Genomic DNA, 20,404 nt, shown 5'->3' on the forward strand with positions numbered 1-20,404 from the left:
AAATTCCAAATAGCAGTGACCTAAAATAGTACTGGGAGGCACAGAAAGCATTTATTTTCCTTTAGTGCTTCATATATCAATATGGACAAAACAACATGAGCGTCTGACAAGCTAGCCATGTATAGTCAAATCTACATCAGTTGGTAATAAAAATGGTGGTTGTTTTTTTGTCTCGTGGGAAAAGTCTTATCTATCTAGCTAACTGTGTAACATTCCGTACACATGGACCTGGTTTTATGAGTTTATGGTTTTATGATAAATTAAGAAATACACTTTTCATTTAATTGATAGATGATCTATCATAAATAAAATGGACTGATGTCGTTTCTGTCTTTAACAGAGTTACAGAAGGTCTGCCCTCGTCACAATCTAGACGCTGTGCTCATACTCCCCTTATTGTATTGCAAACTCATGTTTTATCTGCGTTTGCAATTACTGGAACTCAAATGAAGTTGTTTTCTTATTGGTGAGACAATAATTGGAATTTGGTAAATAAGATAATGGGCCCATCTAATATTTTTAAATGTACCAGTATTTTCTCCTGAAGGAACAATGTCTTACACAACACTGAAACGAATCACACACAATTATTCATGCATTGTGCATTTAAAGTGCATGTGCAGCTATCTCACAAAGACAACAGCCAATCTCCTAGTGACCTGACAATCCCAACAGCCAATCTCCTAGTGACCTGACAATCCCAACAGCCAATCTCCTTGTGACCTGACAATCCCAGTAGCCAGGCCCATGATGTATCTTGGCATGAGTTCAAAACAATATCCTTCTTAGCCCTTGATAACTCATTTCTACATTCCTGTTTAGAGTGTAAAATCCCATGTAAACCCATTTAATGCTGCTTTTTCGGAAGCTTAGGCTGTCTGTTATTTTTGACTTAACTAAGATACAATATAAACCTGTGGATATTGAACTGGGCCAACTATATTAAAATTCAGACTGAAAATCTATTTGCTTTATAAAGACTTGGGCTTTTTGAGTGGGAGCAATGTTATCTTGTCATAACAAATTAGACTGTATTTGATCCCCTATAGAGCTGAGGGAGGAGGTCTGTTCAGAGATACATATCGTACAGACTGCAAAAAAACAGAAGCAAGTTAACCCAAAGTGTTCCACCATGATTGGATTTATTTCCTAGCTTGGGGAGGGGAAATGACTGTCAAGACTCATTATTTGATGTATTTTCAAATGCTGCAGCAGCAGATTGATTTGACTTGACCATGGCTTTCAACGGTTGTGAACAGGAAAGCTGTGTGAAGGTTTCAGAGTCCTATTGAGAAAGTGTGACCTCTGCTGACCTGTGTACAATCCATATCAAGAGACGAGGGGGACATGAGTCATCACATGATGCACCATTTAATCAGATCCCTTCCATCCAGAAGGTTCCACACACTGAAGTGCACTGAGCAATATCCCTAATGCACGGGGCTCCATCACCACAGCAAAGCTTCTTTATGTCGCCCATAGCCTAATCTCAGATTTATACTGCTTTTATCGCAATCAAGATTAATGATAATTGTAATCATGATCTCGACAGTGGCGGCCATTTTCCCTGGGCTATGGACCAGCTCTATTTAAATATTTAATTGTTTCAGGCTAATCATATGATTGTAAGCTGACTGATGTTCAGGAAATTTCATTTAAAAACTAAAAGAATAACAAGGAAAGGATTTGCCCTGGATTAATCATGTAGTCATGTAACATTTCTGAAATTAATAAAAATGGAATGCATTTCAAATGGTTGACTAGACAAACAAAAGCTTTTAATGTACAAGAAAAAAAAAAAAAAAACTGACATTTTATGATCCACATTTTCTGCTGTACATTAGCCTCGGCTCCATATGCTCCCTTCAATCATAAAACATTCATAACTCTAGACTACATTGTTTCCTGGGGACTGTCGCCCACATCAGAAAGACCGAAGGTATACGGCCCAAGGTCATTTGGTCTGTTAATCAATAAAACAACAGCTGGCTCATATTGGATATTAGATATACATATCGGGCTGTTAATCAGAAAGTTGCAGGTTCGATTCTCGGCGGTGCAAAATGACATTATGTCCTTGGGCAAGGCACTTCACCCTACTTGCCTCGGGAGAATGTCCCTGTAGTTACCGTAAGTCGCTCTGGATAACAGCGTCTGCTAAATGGCTAAATGTAAATATAACATTACATTATAAATGCGGTACAAATTACAATAAAGTTTACTTTCATTTGAAACTGACAGTTTTAAAGACACATTCTTTTCTTTCCCTTGACTGTTCTGAATGTATGCAGATGTTAAATTGATCACGTCTTAACCCCTTAAATGTCATCTATATATAATCCAGAGGACGGAGTGGGCGTGCACAATGAAGGCTAAGAAAGTTAGGTCCTCAAGTACAAACATTTTTGTCTTTGGTTGACTTACATGTGAAATAACAAGTGAAATTATTCTGGATGTAGAGACATCATATGACAGTTTGGCATGGGATACAAGCTGCCACGGGCCAGACAGCAGACAGCACTACTGTTTAATGTGTTTGTTTTCTAGTTCTCTTTTTCTCTCGGTTTTCTCCCTCTCTTTTTCCCACTCGCTGTCTTTTTTCTCTTTTACTCAATCTCTCTCAATCTCTCTCCATCTCCGTCTCTCTCTCTCTCTCTCTCTCTCTCTCTCTCTCTCTCTCTCTCTCTCTCTCTAGCCCACATGCAATTTAGACCTTAGAGAATGCTCCTTTTGTTAAGGTTCAACTGAGACTCTAAATGTGAGAAAAGCCAGTTATTTGTATCTATACTCATGCTATTAATCATCTACTTTATATGATTCAATCAGTGGTCATACCACAGTCTATTACATATCATTGTACACGGACTCTGTCTACTCAGTGAAGTCCATAATGTTTGATTGGAAAACTTCCAGGAAAACAGACGACAAATAAATTAAAAGAACTCCTTGATTGTAAATAGCTATTAGACAAATTTAGGACTATGAAATGAAAAGAAGTCTAGAACAAAAATAACTCAATCTGTTAGTCAGAAAACACATATTCTGAAAACTACACAATTGTTAAACCATGCATTCTAATCAAATATTTTAGAACCATACATTGTAGAATCATACATTCTAGAACCATACATTCTTGAATTATTGTCACAAAGGGGGCAGAGAAAAGCCCACCTGAAGAGACACACTTACTGTGAGAGAACTGACACGAGATCAAGTGTACACTAAGACAGATAGTGCCTATATCTATCACTAAGAGAGATAGTGCCTATATCTGTGTATTTCTGCTTTGAACACATAACAGCCCTTATTTTGAAATTATACTTTTTTCAGAGCAGCAAGAACCATCGGGCAACTGTATGCTCTATCTCTAAAATACTTTGTTATACATGGCAGCATAATATTGCTTGGAATATTTCTGACTTTAATTCTGAAAGTTCACAGTATTATCATCATAAGTTGGTATAGTTGAGAAAACCATTTACTGTAGCACTGAACTGGAGCCAGGTTGGTCAACATCATATGCTTTTAACAGAACAAATGTACCATTGTATACCATGAAAAGAGGCCACCTATGCATTGAACTAATGTTGGCATTAACAGTGGTAGAAACAATGGATGGATCCCATTGCTTAATTGTCAGTCTCAATAGTCACATGTTTATCCATATCATATTCATTTGTCATAATAATAATAATAATAATAATACATATGCACATGCAAGTCCATCACAGGTGGTATCCTGTCTCCTACGTTCCAAGAGGAGAATTCCTTGACTGCCTCTCCTTTCTGAGCCGTGTGAAACATTGAGCTGTGAAACATCGAGCTGTCTGTTATGCACCCCTATAGCTGACCTGCCAAAGCTGCTCTAAGACTGACTGTAAGGGAGTGCTGCTCTCAGACATCTGCACTGTGTCCACATGTCAATATTTAGACGGACACTGGAGGGGGGCACTGGGACTGGGATGTATGACAATGAGGCTACGGCTCAAATAATTGGCATTCATTGAAAAATGCTAAATAGCAGAGGGTGACATGTGAATGTGAAAACAGGAATGTTGTCAACATACATTGTGATTGAAGGCAGATCTCTGCAGTGCTGTATTTCCCGAAGGCCTGTAGCCGTCAGAACCAAGGAGGCACCATAGGGAGGTCAGAGGTCACACCAACAGGGGCAACCTTATGTATTTCCTGTTAAGGTTCATGTGAAAAGGATTATGCAACCATTAATGTAACTGCAGTTGCATTGGCATCGTTGGATATACTGTACATTTGAAAGCACATGATTGCAGTGCAAGCAAAGCTTATGCACCCCAGTTGAAAGTTGAATGGGGTTTACGGAGATTCATTCAAGATATATATTTCCTACTCAATAATATGAGTGCTTCACATCAGTATGTTGGAGCGTATCTAACAGTTCCAGTTCCATTATCCATGACCATACCAAAAACTCTGCTTAATAAACAACATGAGATAGACATGTGACTTTTGCAGAATCATAAAACTGTGATTACTCCATTGTCCTATATAAAAAGGCAGAAAGAGAGAGAGAGAAAAGAAGGAAAAATGTTGTGTGTGTTTGTGTGATTGGTGGTGGTGGTGGTGGGGGGGGGGAGGTAGTGGCGGCGCCATGGGGCGGGGCGGGGGAGTGGGGGGCACGACCATCCTGATACAATGACTAGAGTCCCCACTGCCCTCCCACCCTCTCGAGTCCCATATCGTCTGGATTTTTTATTTGATCAACAAGTTAGTTTATGCACATTTGATAACCAGTGACATTAATTGTCGAATGAGGACCCAAAGTCATTATGCTATTCCTCAACCATCAAAGTGATATAGTTTTCAACTAGCCTAAATAATACAACATCATAATACAATTCTTAAAATTAAGGTCGGCTTTTGATTTCAGTGATTTTGGTGTGCCGCTACCAGGCAGCCCAGTCACAAACAAATCCAAATCCATTAGTGACATAGTATCTCAAAAGATGCTCACCACAGCGCTTGATTTGATGTGTATTTGTGTGCTCTGAAGTATGCAGCCTAGTGGTTTGTCTGACTTTTGAGCTGCCTGTACAAAATCATGTCTCTGACGGCTGCAAGGGATGCATTAATCCATTATAGTCTTTGTTAAAGTTTGTAAGGCTCTATCAAGTGTGAAACAACACAGCAAGTGATCTTCGAAGGGAGGGGACTATCGGATATTGTTCACTGAGTCGACGCAAATGCGTCAAGGAGCACAGCAGGACCGCACAGGGGGTGTGTGACCGCTCTTTATAGATAAATGTGCGCTGCAACAGGCATCTGCCTGCTTCCAAGGTTGATGCAGTTGACACACATCGACACATCTGCAACTCTCATTTAAGCTTTTCCTAACTTTAAAAAAAAATATATATATATTTTAACCGAATCTGTAAAGGGACACACTCTACAAAGGATACACCCTGTTCTTAAGTTGCTGGTCAAAGTTTGGAAATGACTCGCGCGCTTGGCAGGGCTGGCGTGCGTGTCTAGGCTAATCCTGGCCTATATGTTATTAATTAGGGTACCTCTAGTCACACATCTGAAGATCTGAAGATGAATAACACGGAGATGTGCATTTCTGTGCACACACAGTACGATGAAATCAGCAACTTGACAAACTCGTCGTGTTTGAACAGAACTTCGCCGTACAGCATTATCGACATTGCAACTTTTATGCATATATTTCCTACGATATATGGTATACTTTGTACGATTGGAGTTATTGCTAATGGCTTGGTCATTTATGCGGTGGCAACCTGCAAGAAAAAAATGGTTTCAGACATTTATGTGCTGAATTTAGCCATTGCCGACATGCTTTTCTTGCTAGTGATGCCCTTCAACATCCATCAACTTGTCAGAGACAGACAGTGGGTCTTTGGAAACTTCATGTGCAAGGCTGTGGTTGTTGTGGATGTGAGCAACCAATTCACCACCGTGGGGATCGTCACTGTTCTCTGTATTGACAGGTAAATCAATATCTATCTGCATGTTTGACCATGGCTGGTGGTATTTACATGTTATTTGGTGTCATAAAGTGTTGCCATTTTGTACGGAACTATGACAAATATAATTAACAAATACACGTATTTTTTATTATGTTTATTCAGATAATGAAATGCCAATCTTTGAAGTAGGAGACTGAAAAAAAAGAAAAAAGCTTTTAGTTGTTCAGGTGCTGGACATTTGTGCTATAAACTCCACATACAACGTTTTTAATGCTGTCATCTACAAAGACAAATCGTTTTTAGATGCTGAAGTGAATATAGCTTGGTCAATATTCTTATTTGCCATAGAAGTAGACTGATAGTCATACTGCCCTGTGAGGATAATGTAAATATATCCTACAGGTGATTAAAATGACAAATCGTTTTATTGACATGATGCTGAGCTGCTGCTGATTCAGGAAGACATCTGTCCACTCAAACACCCTCCCTCACACATGTACACACACACGCACACATACACACCCACACATACAAGCACACCCAAACTCACACACACAAACATACACACATACACACATGCAGACCCACACAAACACGCAGGCAGACACACACACACAAACAAACTCAACTCAAGTCGCTTTATGATGGAGATGTATCTCAGTACCTAAAGTCAACAAAGCCATACAGGGTGCTCCTCCTATGCTTAAGTCTCTCAGCAGCACCTTATCCAAAATCGCTTCCTATAGATTTCATTAGGCTAGCCTTTAAGGCAAAGTGCAGATGTAGCCTTGTGATCCTCCCAGCCACCTTAGGGTCATATGGACATATGGTCATACGTAGCCAAAAGATAATGCAATCTGCCATCTGTATCTACAATATCTGTATTACACGTGCTTTAGGACGTGGTCTGAACAGCACAGGATCATTTGTGCTTTTCTCACGACAGCTGATAGGTGCCTTGTCAGGTGAGAGAAGAAGAGAAGCCTCTGTGGTGGTGATGTCAGCGCTAGCTGGGAGAGGAAGCCCAGCTAGCATGGAGCTTCCTAATCAGTACATGACATATGACAGCTGACTGGATCATAGGTTTGGTTCTGGGTGGGTGGTCACCTGTAGTGTGTACCTCTGAAGATAACAGCTTTCTCCTGGACCTGAGTATTGATTTCTGCTTGATAAAGGGACCATTTCTTCGGCCTTCGCCAAACTGGGGTTATTATATGTACAGTGGAAACAGGATGAATATTGAGCTAATGGGGATGAAAGAAAGTGTTTGATTTAGTTGAGGGTAGATCTTGACAGAATTTTACCGCAAGGACACATTTGTCAAAACCTGTGTTTAGAATGACTCTCAACACTCAAATACTACACCCCCACACAGCCCCACACATACATACACGCCCACACACACACACACGTGTGAGTAGTAAGAATTAGGTGAGTGGGCACTCACTCTCTTATCTGTATCATAATACATCTGTCACAATCACACATATTTACGTTGACTTTAATACCAAATTTCATCCTCGATTCGGACAGAAACACTGTCATCTGTGGATCTAGATAATTAGAAGGATGTTTCGTCCAAAGTTGGTTGGCTTTTTTCAGTTCTCACCGGCAGATACATTTTTCAGATCACGTTTTCAGAGAGTAAAAACATCAAATAGGACGACGACTAAATCTCCACAGCCCCACTCCAGAGCCATTGAATGCAATCGAGATGTGTTCACTCGATGATTTTATCTCTACTCTCTCTCTCTCTTTCTCTCTCTCTCTCTCTCTCTCTCTCTCTCTCTCTCTCTCTCTCTCTCTCTCTCTCTCTCTCCTCCCTCTCTCCCTCTCTCTCTGTGTCTGTCTCTTTCCCAGGTACATTGCCATCGTCCACCCCACCTCTGAGAAGAGAACCATCCAGTGGACGATCATCATCAACATCCTGGTGTGGCTGGGCAGCTTCCTCCTCACCGTGCCCGTGATGATGTACGCCAAGGTGGTCCGCAAGCGCCAGCTGGAGATGTGTATGATGTTCCTGGACGGGCCCGAGGACATGTACTGGTACACCCTGTACCAGTCCATCCTAGGGTTCATCCTGCCCCTCATCATCATCATCACCTTCTACTCCCTCACCCTGTACCACGTGTTCCGCTCCATACGCCGAGTCAAGCGCAAACAGTCCGTGTGGGCCAAGCGGGCCACTAAGACCGTCCTCATGGTCATCTCCCTCTTCCTGGTCTGCTGGTCGCCCTATCACGTGATCCAGGTGATCAATCTGAGCAACAACAAGCCCACCAACGCCTTCATTTACGCCTACAACATCAGCATCTGCCTGAGCTACTCGCACAGCTGCATCAACCCCCTCATGCTGCTGGTGTTTGCCCAGAACTACCGCGAGCGCCTCTGTCGCCGGACGGAGCTGCGCAGCTCCCAGCAGAGCTCCTCCAAGACCACCGTGGTCAAGACCGACGGCTCGAGTGTCGCCAACGACGCCAACTACGGCTGCACCGTCATCTAGGCTGCCAACCCCTGTCCCCCTCTCTCCCCCTCTTTCCCCCCCTCTCCCCCTCTCTCCCCTTCTCTCCTCCTCTTTCCCCTTCTCTCCCCTTCTCTCCCCCTCTTTCCCCTTCTCTCCCCTTCTCTCCCCCTCTTTCCCCCTCTCTCCTCCTCTCTCCCCCTCTCTCCCCTTCTCTCCCCCTCTCTCCCCCTCTCTCCCCTTCTCTCCCCCTCTCTCCCCTTCCCTCCCCTTCTCTCCTCCTCTTTCCCCTTCTCTCCCCCTCTTTCCCCCTCTTTCCCCTTCACTCCCTTTCTCCCCCCCCCACTTTCTACCGACCCTCCCCCACAAAAAAGGATTTGACTGACAACTAACTTCCCACTGTATGTAGCTCACAGAGAGCCGCCCTTTGAAACTGCTGAACTTTCAGTGCTTTGACACTGAGACAACAGTGGGACTAATGAGTGAATGGACAGAATCAAACTGGTCAGCTTTGATATTATTATCATTTTGAAGTATGTGCTCTGTGCTATACTTTCATGTGGAAACCGACAACCAGCTTATCCCAGAGTGGTCAATTGATGGGATGTTTTATTCCTTTCTCATCTTTTTTTCTTTTTCTTTTTCTTTTTCTTTTTCTTTTTCTTTTTCTTTTTCTGTCTCTCTCTCTCTCTCTCTCTCTCTCTCTCTCTCTCTCTCTCTCTCTCTCTCTCACAGCCCTCCTCTCTTCATCCACCCAGAGCTTTAGTCCTCTGAAACCTGACAGAACACCCTTCCCTCTCTCTGCCAGGGTTGTGTAGCATTCTGAACAGCAAGCCCAAGAGTTACGCCGCTGTGTGTCAAGCAGCAACAACAACCTCCTCGGTTGGTCGGACAGTATTAAGATTGACGTTGGAGAAAACACTCCAGAATTGGTCGTCTGGGAAGGCGTTGATCGTGCACCACACTTGGGAAAATGTGAATGAAAACATGTTGTGTTCTCCATGTGACCCACACCATGAGGAGCTGCATGTGGAGGTGAGAGCTGCTTCACTGGGTGATGGATGGACTCACGTGGTGTTCCTGTCTGCCCCTGGGGTCTCCCCCAGTCTGTTAGGTGTGAAGAACTTCTATGGAGACTGATTTGTTGAACAAGGATGATGGAGCAAGGAGATCTTTAACGAGGGAAAGTGTGAATATGTTAGAATACCAACTCTGCGCTGTAAACGAAAGTGTGACAAGTGCGCCTTTTTTGTTTGTACCGTGAAGTGGACAGAAAGAAACAGAATAGACGTCTCACTGTAGCACTCATTAAAAGGTATATTAAAATGATGCATGATTGTTGTGTTCACGTTTCCCATATCCACAAGTCCACTTGGTTATTGTACTTATGTGTATTCTGTACCACATTCTGCTATATTCGGAGTATTTATAGTTATTGTGTACATGGTATTTTAAATGATAATGTTTTGGAAATATTGTATTATCTTTCCCACTTCTTCAGGTGGTATCACTGAGTGGCAGACCTTTGTATTCACTGTCCTAAAGCAGCTGTGTAGGCACTGTATTTGTAACCGTTCATAAAAAGTACTGAAAAACAAGCGAGATATGTGTTTTATTCATCCCTTTAACAAACAGTTTGGAAAATGAATATGTCTCAACTTTATGTCTAACTGGCTGATCCCACGGCATTTGTCATAGTTAAAATATCTTACCATGGTTCTCCAATGCAGAATATTGTCTGTTCAAAAATGACATTCCACTTGAGCTAACTTCCCTGGCAGGTCGGGGGAGAGTTTGCCAGAGGGAGAGGGTCAGACAGTTATTTTGGGAGAGAACGTGTGATACATTACTAATGTGTGACCAGTAACACTCTCCTCCAGCGAGTATGAATCAACCCATTGTGTGCTGGTGATAAACACATGACGGTTATCTCCTTCCAGTCACCTTCCCCGGTTTCAGGAAACCCTTCAACCTCTGTGGACGCCCGTCGCCGGGAAGAGACGAGATTTCATGAGGAAGGTGTCGGAGAGGTCAGGAGCCAGAGGGGGTGATAATATGCTTGTTTTGGTTTGAATAACCCTCCAGTCAAGGTGTGTGGCTTCAACCAGTCACCTCAGGGTCATTGCAGACTCAGATCTGATCCCCGCAGCATTATAAATACCCATGCAACAGCAATATTTGGAAAGCACACATCTGTACACGGTGTGCCGGGCTTCGCACGCACGTGTGCTGACTGAACGCCGGGGCTGCTGTGTGTACAAAGCCGGAAAAAAGAAAAACATGAAAGTGTAGCATTCCAGCAATGTTCTGCTCTCCGGTTGTTTAGCGTTGTTTGAGTTTGTTTAGATCACGCTGCAGGGGGATGTCGGCAGGGAGACTGAGAGTTTTGAAAACACTGGTGGAGTTACTCAAAAAAGGGATATGATCAGAGCAACTCTGGACACCAGGATACAGTTTAAAGTGCTGCCAAGTTGTCCAAGTGAGAGTGATGAGGATCAGATGAGGACGCTGTCTGGCCTGTCTGGGATGGAACCGCCCCCAAACACAATCCGCTCCACAAAAGCCCATCATCAGAACAGTCGTTTCGTCTTAAACAAACACAAGTAGAAATTAATCCTTCACGTTATAGGAATGTAGCACCGGCATAAAACTGTGTAATTGTAAAAGTGTAATTTATTTTTGACCAGCAAGTTGGGTAGAAACATGAGTAACAAACTCACAAGGCTACGACAAAATAGGAACCAGCAGATACCGGAACCTGTGTGTGCTACAATATTTCTTTGTGTGTTCTACCTTGGAGAGAGTGAAGGATACTAAAGGGTTTCTATTCCAGGAGAAGGAGTAGCTTGTCCTTGCTTGTTTTTCTTTCACAGATGTCAAACAACTTTGACTAACCCTTTTAGACAATGACTCTCTCACATTCAAGTATCATGTACCAATCATCATGAATTCCATGGGTAATCTGTCTGTTGACAGAGTGTGAAGGATGAAGTTATTAGAAACCTCTTCTGAAGCCCTGGTTCTTCTGAGCAGTGCTATGTCGTCTGTGCAGTTCTCAAGCAGTGGCAGCTCTCCTTTGACACTCTCCCCCTGATTCCATCTACAGTGAAAGACAACAAACACACACATGCACACGCATACACTCACGCTCGCATGCACATGTCACGGGGACCATATTCAGTACCGTATTAAACCAACTAGCTGCAGGTGTGCAGCAGGGAAGCACCCAGCTGGTCGCAATTAACCGGGGGATTGGGAGGGTTTTTAAACTCAGATCACCGTCAATCAAGGAGCGTTGGGGACTGGAAGGAGAACTGAAACTGGAGGCGGAGAGAGGACTGGAAGCGGAGAGAAGGACTGGAAGCAGAGAGAGAGGACTGGAAGCAGAGAGAGAGGACTGGAAGCAGAGAGAGAGGACTGGGGGAGCAAGGGACTGCAACACAGCGCGCACGGAGACGGACTTTCGCCGAAGCTGAGTACCGTGAATTCTACGCAGTCAAGCTTGTGGAACGTGCTGCCCGGACTGCTCGGCCTATTGATACACCTGAGTTTGAGGTTTTATCCACAGTTGTGTTACGCTTGCACACGTGAGTTTGATGTGTGGTGTGCCCATGTTCCACTGTTTTACAGATTTTGCCGTTCATGCACTAGTTGGAGCACCCTGCAGTCCCGGGTGGGCGATAGGATTACGTCCAGTGTGCGCAGAATAATCAATCGGACTATTCCAGCAGTCTCCGGATAACCCCCCTTCCCCCTGCTGGAGGAGGCCAGTATCAGCGGCCACCAGAGGAACCAGGCTACCTTATCTCCTGCCAGAGCCTCTTGAGGCGATCAACAACAAGGACTTCCTTTTCTTTTTGTTTTTTTTACCAATAAACCTAATACATTTTATACCTCGATTCTACGAGTTTTGGCATCTTTTGAGTGGGAGATACGTTTTGCTCCTCAGAGTAAGAGTAGACTTAGTGGAGGCACCAGCGCCCCCACCTGTGACAAGTGGCGTAGTCGGCAGGATCTCCTTTGAGTTGAGCAACCGTAACCCTCCAAAATGGTGGATGACGAGGCACCTGCAGCACGCCCCCAAGTGATGCCTGTCTTCATGGGAGCACCATGGGCACAGAGGTTTGGAGGAAAAGGGTCGGAACTAAGTCTGCAAGAATGGAAGTCCCAGACTGAATACCTGGCCGGCTTGCAGGGGCTGAGTGAACATCAGAGGTTGCAGTTTGTACTGGGGTCTCTCGAGGGCGAAGTCCAGGCAGCACCAGAAGACCGACGCAACAACTCAAATGCTGTGTTCGACTTCTTGGCCGGGCTCTATGGCGACCACACCCCGGTGGCCACTCTGAGGACCCAGTTTTTCACATGTAGGCAAGGGCCCAGACAATCACTCCGTTCTTTTGTGTTACAGATGCGCGAGCTGTTCACCCGGCTACAAGGACGGCGCGACCATGGCCTTGGCGGTGGAGACACCCTGTTGCGGGACCAGTTCCTCATGGGGCTCTGTAACACCAACATCCGCCAGAGCTTGCGACTGCAGCTTCGTCATGATCCAAACTTGACCTTTGAAGACCTCCGGCGAGAGGCCACAGCCCTGGAATTGGAACATTCAGAGACGGCTGACCAACCCACATGCCTGGCTACCAGCACTGCCTGCGCCCCTGCCCCTCCTTCTACGGCCGACTGGAAGCGGGAAGTGCGTGCTGAAGTCATGAAAGAGGTGAAGGAACAGATGGCTGAGCTGTCTAAAACCTTCTTAGAAGAGTTACGCCGGGGTCAGTCCAGCCACCAGCCTGGCAACCCCCCCTTGCCCCGTGAACGCTCCTACTCGGATGGCAGCCGGGAGCCACCAAGGCGTCCGGGTCGGGCGACTGGACCAAGGTTCCAGTGGGATGACCAGGGGAGACCAGTCTGCAACAGTTGTGGGGAATCAGGCCACATTAGCCGCCAGTGTGGTCCTGGGCCTCGTCGGGGATCACAAGGGGATTTTTAGCTTTACCGGTCACTGGGTCAAGTGGCCGGGACCCTTCCAATTGGCCCGTTCTCTCCCCCTAGAAACAGCCTGATTGGACAATGCCCCACCATCGATGTACAGGTCAGGGGTAAGAAGATCAGCTGTTTGGTCGACACTGGGTCCCAGGTTACCCTGTTCTCGGAAAGCTTGTGCAAAGAACTGTTTAATCAACAACTCCAGGGAGCGGAAGCACCATGGCTGACCTTGCGGGGAGCCAATGGACTCAACATCCCCTACATTGGCTATGTGGTCAGCGACTTCCAGGTTCGAGGCATCACCGTGCCGGAAAAGGGGGTTGTCATCGTCCGAGACCACTGTCTGGGTACCCATCGAGCCCTGTTGGGCATGAACGTCATCTCCGCTTGCTGGGAAGAGCTGTTCAAAACCCAACCTACCCAGACGCTCCAGCCCACAGAGGGACAGCAGTGGGAACACATCTTTGCAGACTGCCGTAGGATCCACACGGCCAAGACCCAGTGGGACCAGGAACACCGGCCGGGTGGCCTGCCGTTATGCCCTTTCCATCCCAGCCCAGAGTGAAGCCATAGTCTGGGCCAGGTTGCCAGCCCGGGCCTATGGACCGGACAACTGGGTCACAGTGGAGCCACACCCGGAATGCCAGACTATTGAGGTGGCACGAGGCCTTGCTACCGTACACCGTGGTCGAGTCCCGGTGAGAGTGCGGAATGCCAGGCCATACCCAGTCAACCTCCATCGCCATCAATGTCTGGCCCGAGTCACAGCAGCGGGGCCCCAACAAATAAGAGAAAGCGGTGAGGTCCGCTTTAATCAGGTCAGCTGTGGGGTGGTCGAGGTTGACATCAGCCAGACGGGCCACAAGATGGGTACCCCCAGGGTCTACCCCCATCTCACTGGTGAGTCACTACGGGGGGATGGTCTGGACGAAAACCAGCAGCACCAGCTCCAATGTTTCCTCACTAAATGGCAGCATGTGTTCTCCACCCACGAGGAGGATTATGGATGTACTAACATCGTTAGACACCAGATTCCCACGGGAGATGCAGCGCCAAGCCGGGAGCGATATCGCCCAGTACCACCTACCCTGTATCAGGAAGTCCGCACGCTACTGCGAGGGATGTTGGACGGAGGCATTGTCCGCGAAAGCAGCAGTCCCTGGGCAGCACCCATCGTACTTGTGCAAAAAAAAGACTGGGGCCTGGAGGTTCTGTGTCGATTACCGGAAGCTGAACAGCGTGACTAAGAAGGATGCTTTCCCCTTACCGCGGATAGAAGACTCCCTCACCAGCTTGACACAGGCTGCCTGGTACTCCACTTTGGACCTGGCCAGCGGATATTGGCAGGTCCAGGTGGAAGCGAGCGACCGAGAGAAGACTGCCTTTACCACCCCTTTTGGCCTGTTTGAGTGGAACCGGATGCCCTTTGGCCTCTGCAACGCCCCAGCAACCTTCCAGCGGCTGATGCAGCGATGTCTGGGCGGGCAGTTGGTCGACTCCACCCTGGTATACCTGGATGATGTCATAGTGTTCTCCCCAGATTTCTCCTCCCACCTGAACCATCTGGAACAAGTGCTGCAGGCCATGGAGAAGTACGGCCTAAAACTACGGCCGGAGAAGTGCCAGCTGTTCCAGAAGGAGGTTAAGTTCCTGGGCCATCGCGTCAGTTCCAAAGGAATCTCCCCCGACCCAGAAAAACTATCGGCGGTACAAGACTGGGAACCTCCTAAGACCATCCGACAGGTGAGGTCCTTCCTGGGCTTTGTGGGATACTACAGGCGCTTCATTAAGGATTTTTCTAAAATCGCTAAACCCCTGAATGGACTCCTGGTAGGCACAGGACGCTCTCGTGGTCGGGGATCCCCCTCCGTGGCCTGGAACCCCGAGTGCGATACAGCTTTTCAAAGACTCAAGCAAGAGCTGTTGCAGTCCCCCATCCTTGCATATGCAGACTTCTCACAACCCTTTATCCTCTATACTGATGCCAGTAACGCAGGGTTGGGCGCCGTACTGGCCCAGCAGCAACAAGGAGTAGAGCGGGTCATCGCATATGCAAGCCGAAGTCTCCATCCAGCTGAGCGGAACGACTCCCGCTACAGCTCTTTTAAGATAGAACTCCTAGCCATGAAGTGGGCCTTAAGTGAAAAGTTTAAAGATTACTTATGGGGCGCAAAGGTCAAGGTGGTGACTGATAATAACCCCCTTGTCCCCCTACAGACAGCCAAACTTGGGGCCGTAGAACAGCGGTGGGTGGCCCAACTGGCCAACTACGACTACCAGATCCACTATCGACCGGGTAAGGAACACACTAATGCTGATGTGCTTTCTAGGCTCCCGGTTACGGGTGGGACTGATCCAGCCACAACCCCTCCCGTTGAGCCTGAAGACGGGCTACTGGTAGGAGTGGTAGAGGCACCAGGATCAAGCCGCGAGTTGGTCCCCGCCAGTTGGGGTTGGGACCCAAACCGATGGGAGGAGCTGCAGGGGAAAGATGACGACATGGTGGCAGTTCGGACCTACCTGAACCAGAACTCCTTACCCTCGGCGGCAGAGAGGAAGGCCCAAACTCCAACTGTGAGGCAACTCCTGAGTCACTGGAGCAAACTCGGTGTGCGTGAAGGGGTGGTTTGTCGTTCTGTTCATGACTCTGTAACCCACGACACCATGTTTCAGGTAGTAGTGCCACAGACCCAGGTACAATCCCTCCTACAAGCCGACCACACACAGATGGGTCACCAAGGCCAGGAAAGGACCTTGTCCCTGCTGAGGAGGAACTTTTACTGGCCGAAGATGGAGGAGTCCGTGGAGGCATTCATTCGGGGCTGTCCACGCTGTATGCTTTTCAAAGCAAGACCAAACACCAAAGCCCCCTTAGTCCCCATACTGTCTCAGGCTCCCCTCCACACCGTGAGTATGGACTTTCTAACACTGAGTCGGCCAACGGATCGTTACCAGAACATCCTGGTGGTGACCGACTTGTTTACCAAGTACGCTTGGGCCATCCCCACCACCGACCAGACCGCCACCACCACTGCCAGGGTCCTTTGGGGCGCGGTGTTCCAACCTTTTGGTTCTCCAGAGATCCTCCACTCTGACCAGGGTCCAAATTTCGAATCCAAAGTAATCCGAGAGCTGTGTCAGCTTTATGGCTGCCGAAAGACCCATACCACACCATATCACCCCCAGGGTAACGGAGGATGCGAGAGGTTCAACCAGACCCTGCTGAGCCTTTTGGGAACCTTGGAAGTGGAACAACACAGTAGGTGGGTGGACCATCTCCCTTTCCTAATGCAGGCCTATAACAACAGTGTACATAGTACCACAGGCTATGCTCCCGCCTACCTGATGCTTGGGAGGCATGTGCGCCTACCCGTTGACCTGCTCCTTGGGACGGCGCCAAGGGACGGACCCCAGAGTACAACAGAATGGGTGAGTAAACACCATCAACAGCTTCATGATGCCTACAAACGGGTCGCTGAGCATTTAGGTGCTGCGGCTGTCAAGAACAAACGCCTGTACGACCGGACAGCCCAAGACGCCCCCCTGCTGTCGGGCGAGCGTGTGCTGGTTCGGGACTGCCGACGACAAGGGAAAGGCAAGTTGAGCGACCGGTGGGAGGCCATGCCCTATGTGGTATGTAACCAACGACCTGACCGCCCTGTCTACACGGTGCGGCCTGAAGGAAGGCCAGGCCCTGACCGGGTATTACATCGTAACCTGCTTCGTCCCTGTCCAAATTACCCAGCACCGAGGCAAGATACAACCGTGAGACCAGCAACCCCGAGACCACCTGGGATGGGGTGGGCCGTGGTACCAGCAAGACCTAGACCGACCACAGACGAAGCGGATCCCCCACCACAGGCCAGACGCTCCCAACGGGACACACAGGGACAGCCCCCTGCGAGGTACGGCAACTGGGTCTCATAAGATGGGGTCTAGGGACTAGAACCCAATAGTGGGGGAGGATGTCACGGGGACCATATTCAGTACCGTATTAAACCAACTAGCTGCAGGTGTGCAGCAGGGAAGCACCCAGCTGGTCGCAATTAACCGGGGGATTGGGAGGGTTTTTAAACTCAGATCACCGTCAATCAAGGAGCGTTGGGGACTGGAAGGAGAACTGAAACTGGAAGCGGAGAGAGGACTGGAAGCGGAGAGAAGGACTGGAAGCAGAGAGAGAGGACTGGAAGCAGAGAGAGAGGACTGGGGGAGCAAGGGACTGCAACACAGCGCGCACGGAGACGGACTTTCGCCGAAGCTGAGTACCGTGAATTCTACGCAGTCAAGCTTGTGGAACGTGCTGCCCGGACTGCTCGGCCTATTGATACACCTGAGTTTGAGGTTTTATCCACAGTTGTGTTACGCTTGCACACGTGAGTTTGATGTGTGGTGTGCCCATGTTCCACTGTTTTACAGATTTTGCCGTTCATGCACTAGTTGGAGCACCCTGCAGTCCCGGGTGGGCGATAGGATTACGTCCAGTGTGCGCAGAATAATCAATCGGACTATTCCAGCAGTCTCCGGATAACCCCCCTTCCCCCTGCTGGAGGAGGCCAGTATCAGCGGCCACCAGAGGAACCAGGCTACCTTATCTCCTGCCAGAGCCTCTTGAGGCGATCAACAACAAGGACTTCCTTTTCTTTTTGTTTTTTTTACCAATAAACCTAAACATTTTATACCTCGATTCTACGAGTTTTGGCATCTTTTGAGTGGGAGATACGTTTTGCTCCTCAGAGTAAGAGTAGACTTAGTGGAGGCACCAGCGCCCCCACCTGTGACACACACTCACATACTCATACACACTCACACAAACATATACACACACATCATAGTCTGGCAAGCTACAGTTGTAGGAAGTATTAGGTTCTGTCATGTTATTCACCCCTCACACCCCAGTGCCAGTGATGCAGTCAACAATGAAGACATCAGTGACACACAGAGATTCCTGGAATTATCAATTTACTAGTGTACCAGAGTAACTAGTGCATTACACTGGATTTTTGTGAGTGTTATGCAGCTACAGTTAGTTTTTGTACCTATATTTCTCAGATAGTGACAATTCTCAAAACTACTTGTTCAACCTCTGCACCATCTAGAAATGTATGCATTTCATAAAAGTATTGACTCATTCTGATCCAGAACAAATTTACAATGCTTTTGTACATTCATGCAAATTAATCTAGCCTACAATTGTCTGCTGTTTCCTGCATTATCAATTGCTGATGTCATGTTGATCAACATGTATATTGGTTTTCTATTGAATAGTCTTACCCAATCATTGTCATCAAAATCTTAGCTATATTGTACATCAGAAAATACTTACGATACTATATGATGGTCTATTGACGACATGGTTAAGCATTTTGACAATTTTGTTTGTTCACAATTAATCATTTTTAATGGCGCTGACATGTTTATTGACATGCATCTTTGAGAGATGAACGATGGATTCTGAGCAGGTTATGGGTTTTCTTGCAGGTAATCCATTTTAGGTGTCTGGATGAATTGTTTTTGCCACCAACAATTAATTAAATTCAGATGGGGTTTTTCATGTTTTCATGTTTTGTCACATGCCTGTTTGCGCCTCGCAAGATTACAATGACTTACGGTAGTGCGGCTCAGCTCAGATATATTATATTTATATCAAAGGGCCAGCTCCATAGCTGAAGCCATATTCATTGTACCCAGTTCTTGAGATCTTTTTTCCACACCAATTCCACACAGACACACATACAGACACACACACACATGCACACACACACACACACACACACACACACACAAACACACACACACACACACACAGACACAGATTCCTTGCATTATAATATAGATCAGGGTCCTCCAATCCTGGTCCTCAGGGTCCACTGTCCTGAATGTTTTAGATGTTTCCCTGCTCCAGCACACCTGTTTCAAATGAATGGGCTGTTATCAAGCTCTGTGGAAGCCGGGTAATGACCATTCATTCGAATCAGGTGTGCTGGAGCAGGGAAACATTTAAAACATGCAGGACAGCGCCCCTCGAGGACCAGGATTGGAGAACCCTGATATAGATGATAGCAAATGTCTATATATATTTATACCACAAAGCCTGTGCCAAAATGTTATGTTAAAGTAATTATATGGCAGACTGCCTTAAACATAAACTTAACAAACAAGCTAAAAAGCTGTTTATCAAGTAATCACTTGTTTTGCCCTTCAAAAGGACTCCCAAGTCATCCAAGTGTCTCTATGCTGTTTAGAGAGTCCATTGTTTTACAAGGGGAGAATACTTTTGTTTCCACATAAATATTTAGATTTAAGTGTACGCCTCATAATAGTAAAACAGAATTTGAACCGAAGAACAACTTGCGTATGTTGAGTGAGCGAGTCATGTCAGCGTGTCTGCTTTGAGACGTTTTGTGAAGAAGATGAGAAGCCTGGAAGGGTTAGGGGGATTCCAGCCCGCCATCTTGCACCCCAAAGCCAAAACACTCCAAACAATGTGGCCACGAGGTTTGGAACACACGCAGGCTGGTTTGTGGTGTACTCTATTTTGGTGTTCCACGCTTGCATAGTTATAAGTGTTTTTCCCATTTTGTGTGGATTTCTGTGGTATGACAGGCGTTGCCTTAAGTGCTTTGTTTTGGACAGCATGGACTTAAAATATTACTTTCCTCCAATTATGCTATAGAAAACACGGAATAGTTTTTTTTCCTAGAAGAGAACACATTTATTTGGTATCCCAGGCGTTTTGGCCATTGTATTATGAGGCAACAAGTGAAGTGCACTCAGTTTGTTGTCCTTGTGAAACATAATACGTGGCTTTGTACCACTGGACACCTTCCTTCAGGCCTAATTACTGAGGACGAATAAGAAGACACAAAGAAAGCCTGTACATTCCTGCCCCATGCAATTTGTTCCCAGAAACCCCATTGTGAATAAACAGCTCCAAGGGTGAAGGTCTCAGGAATCTGTGTGTGATTTCTTCTCTCGTCAAAGGCCAAGTTTCAAG

General features: G+C 46.6%; 1 protein-coding gene across 1 annotated transcript; it reads left to right on the top strand.

The window, feature by feature from the left end:
• Positions 1 to 5,249: 5,249 nt before the first annotated feature.
• LOC124469203 (melanin-concentrating hormone receptor 2) lies at positions 5,250 to 8,490 on the top strand. The gene is made up of 2 exons (XM_047022349.1): positions 5,250 to 5,984; positions 7,824 to 8,490. The coding sequence occupies exons 1-2, from the start codon at positions 5,572 to 5,574 to the stop codon at positions 8,464 to 8,466; spliced, it is 1,056 nt and encodes a 351-aa protein (XP_046878305.1). The 5' UTR covers positions 5,250 to 5,571; the 3' UTR covers positions 8,467 to 8,490.
• Positions 8,491 to 20,404: the final 11,914 nt, after the last annotated feature.

This window comes from Hypomesus transpacificus, chromosome 1 (assembly GCF_021917145.1).
Source record: "Hypomesus transpacificus isolate Combined female chromosome 1, fHypTra1, whole genome shotgun sequence".
In the NCBI taxonomy this organism is placed as follows: domain Eukaryota; kingdom Metazoa; phylum Chordata; class Actinopteri; order Osmeriformes; family Osmeridae; genus Hypomesus; species Hypomesus transpacificus.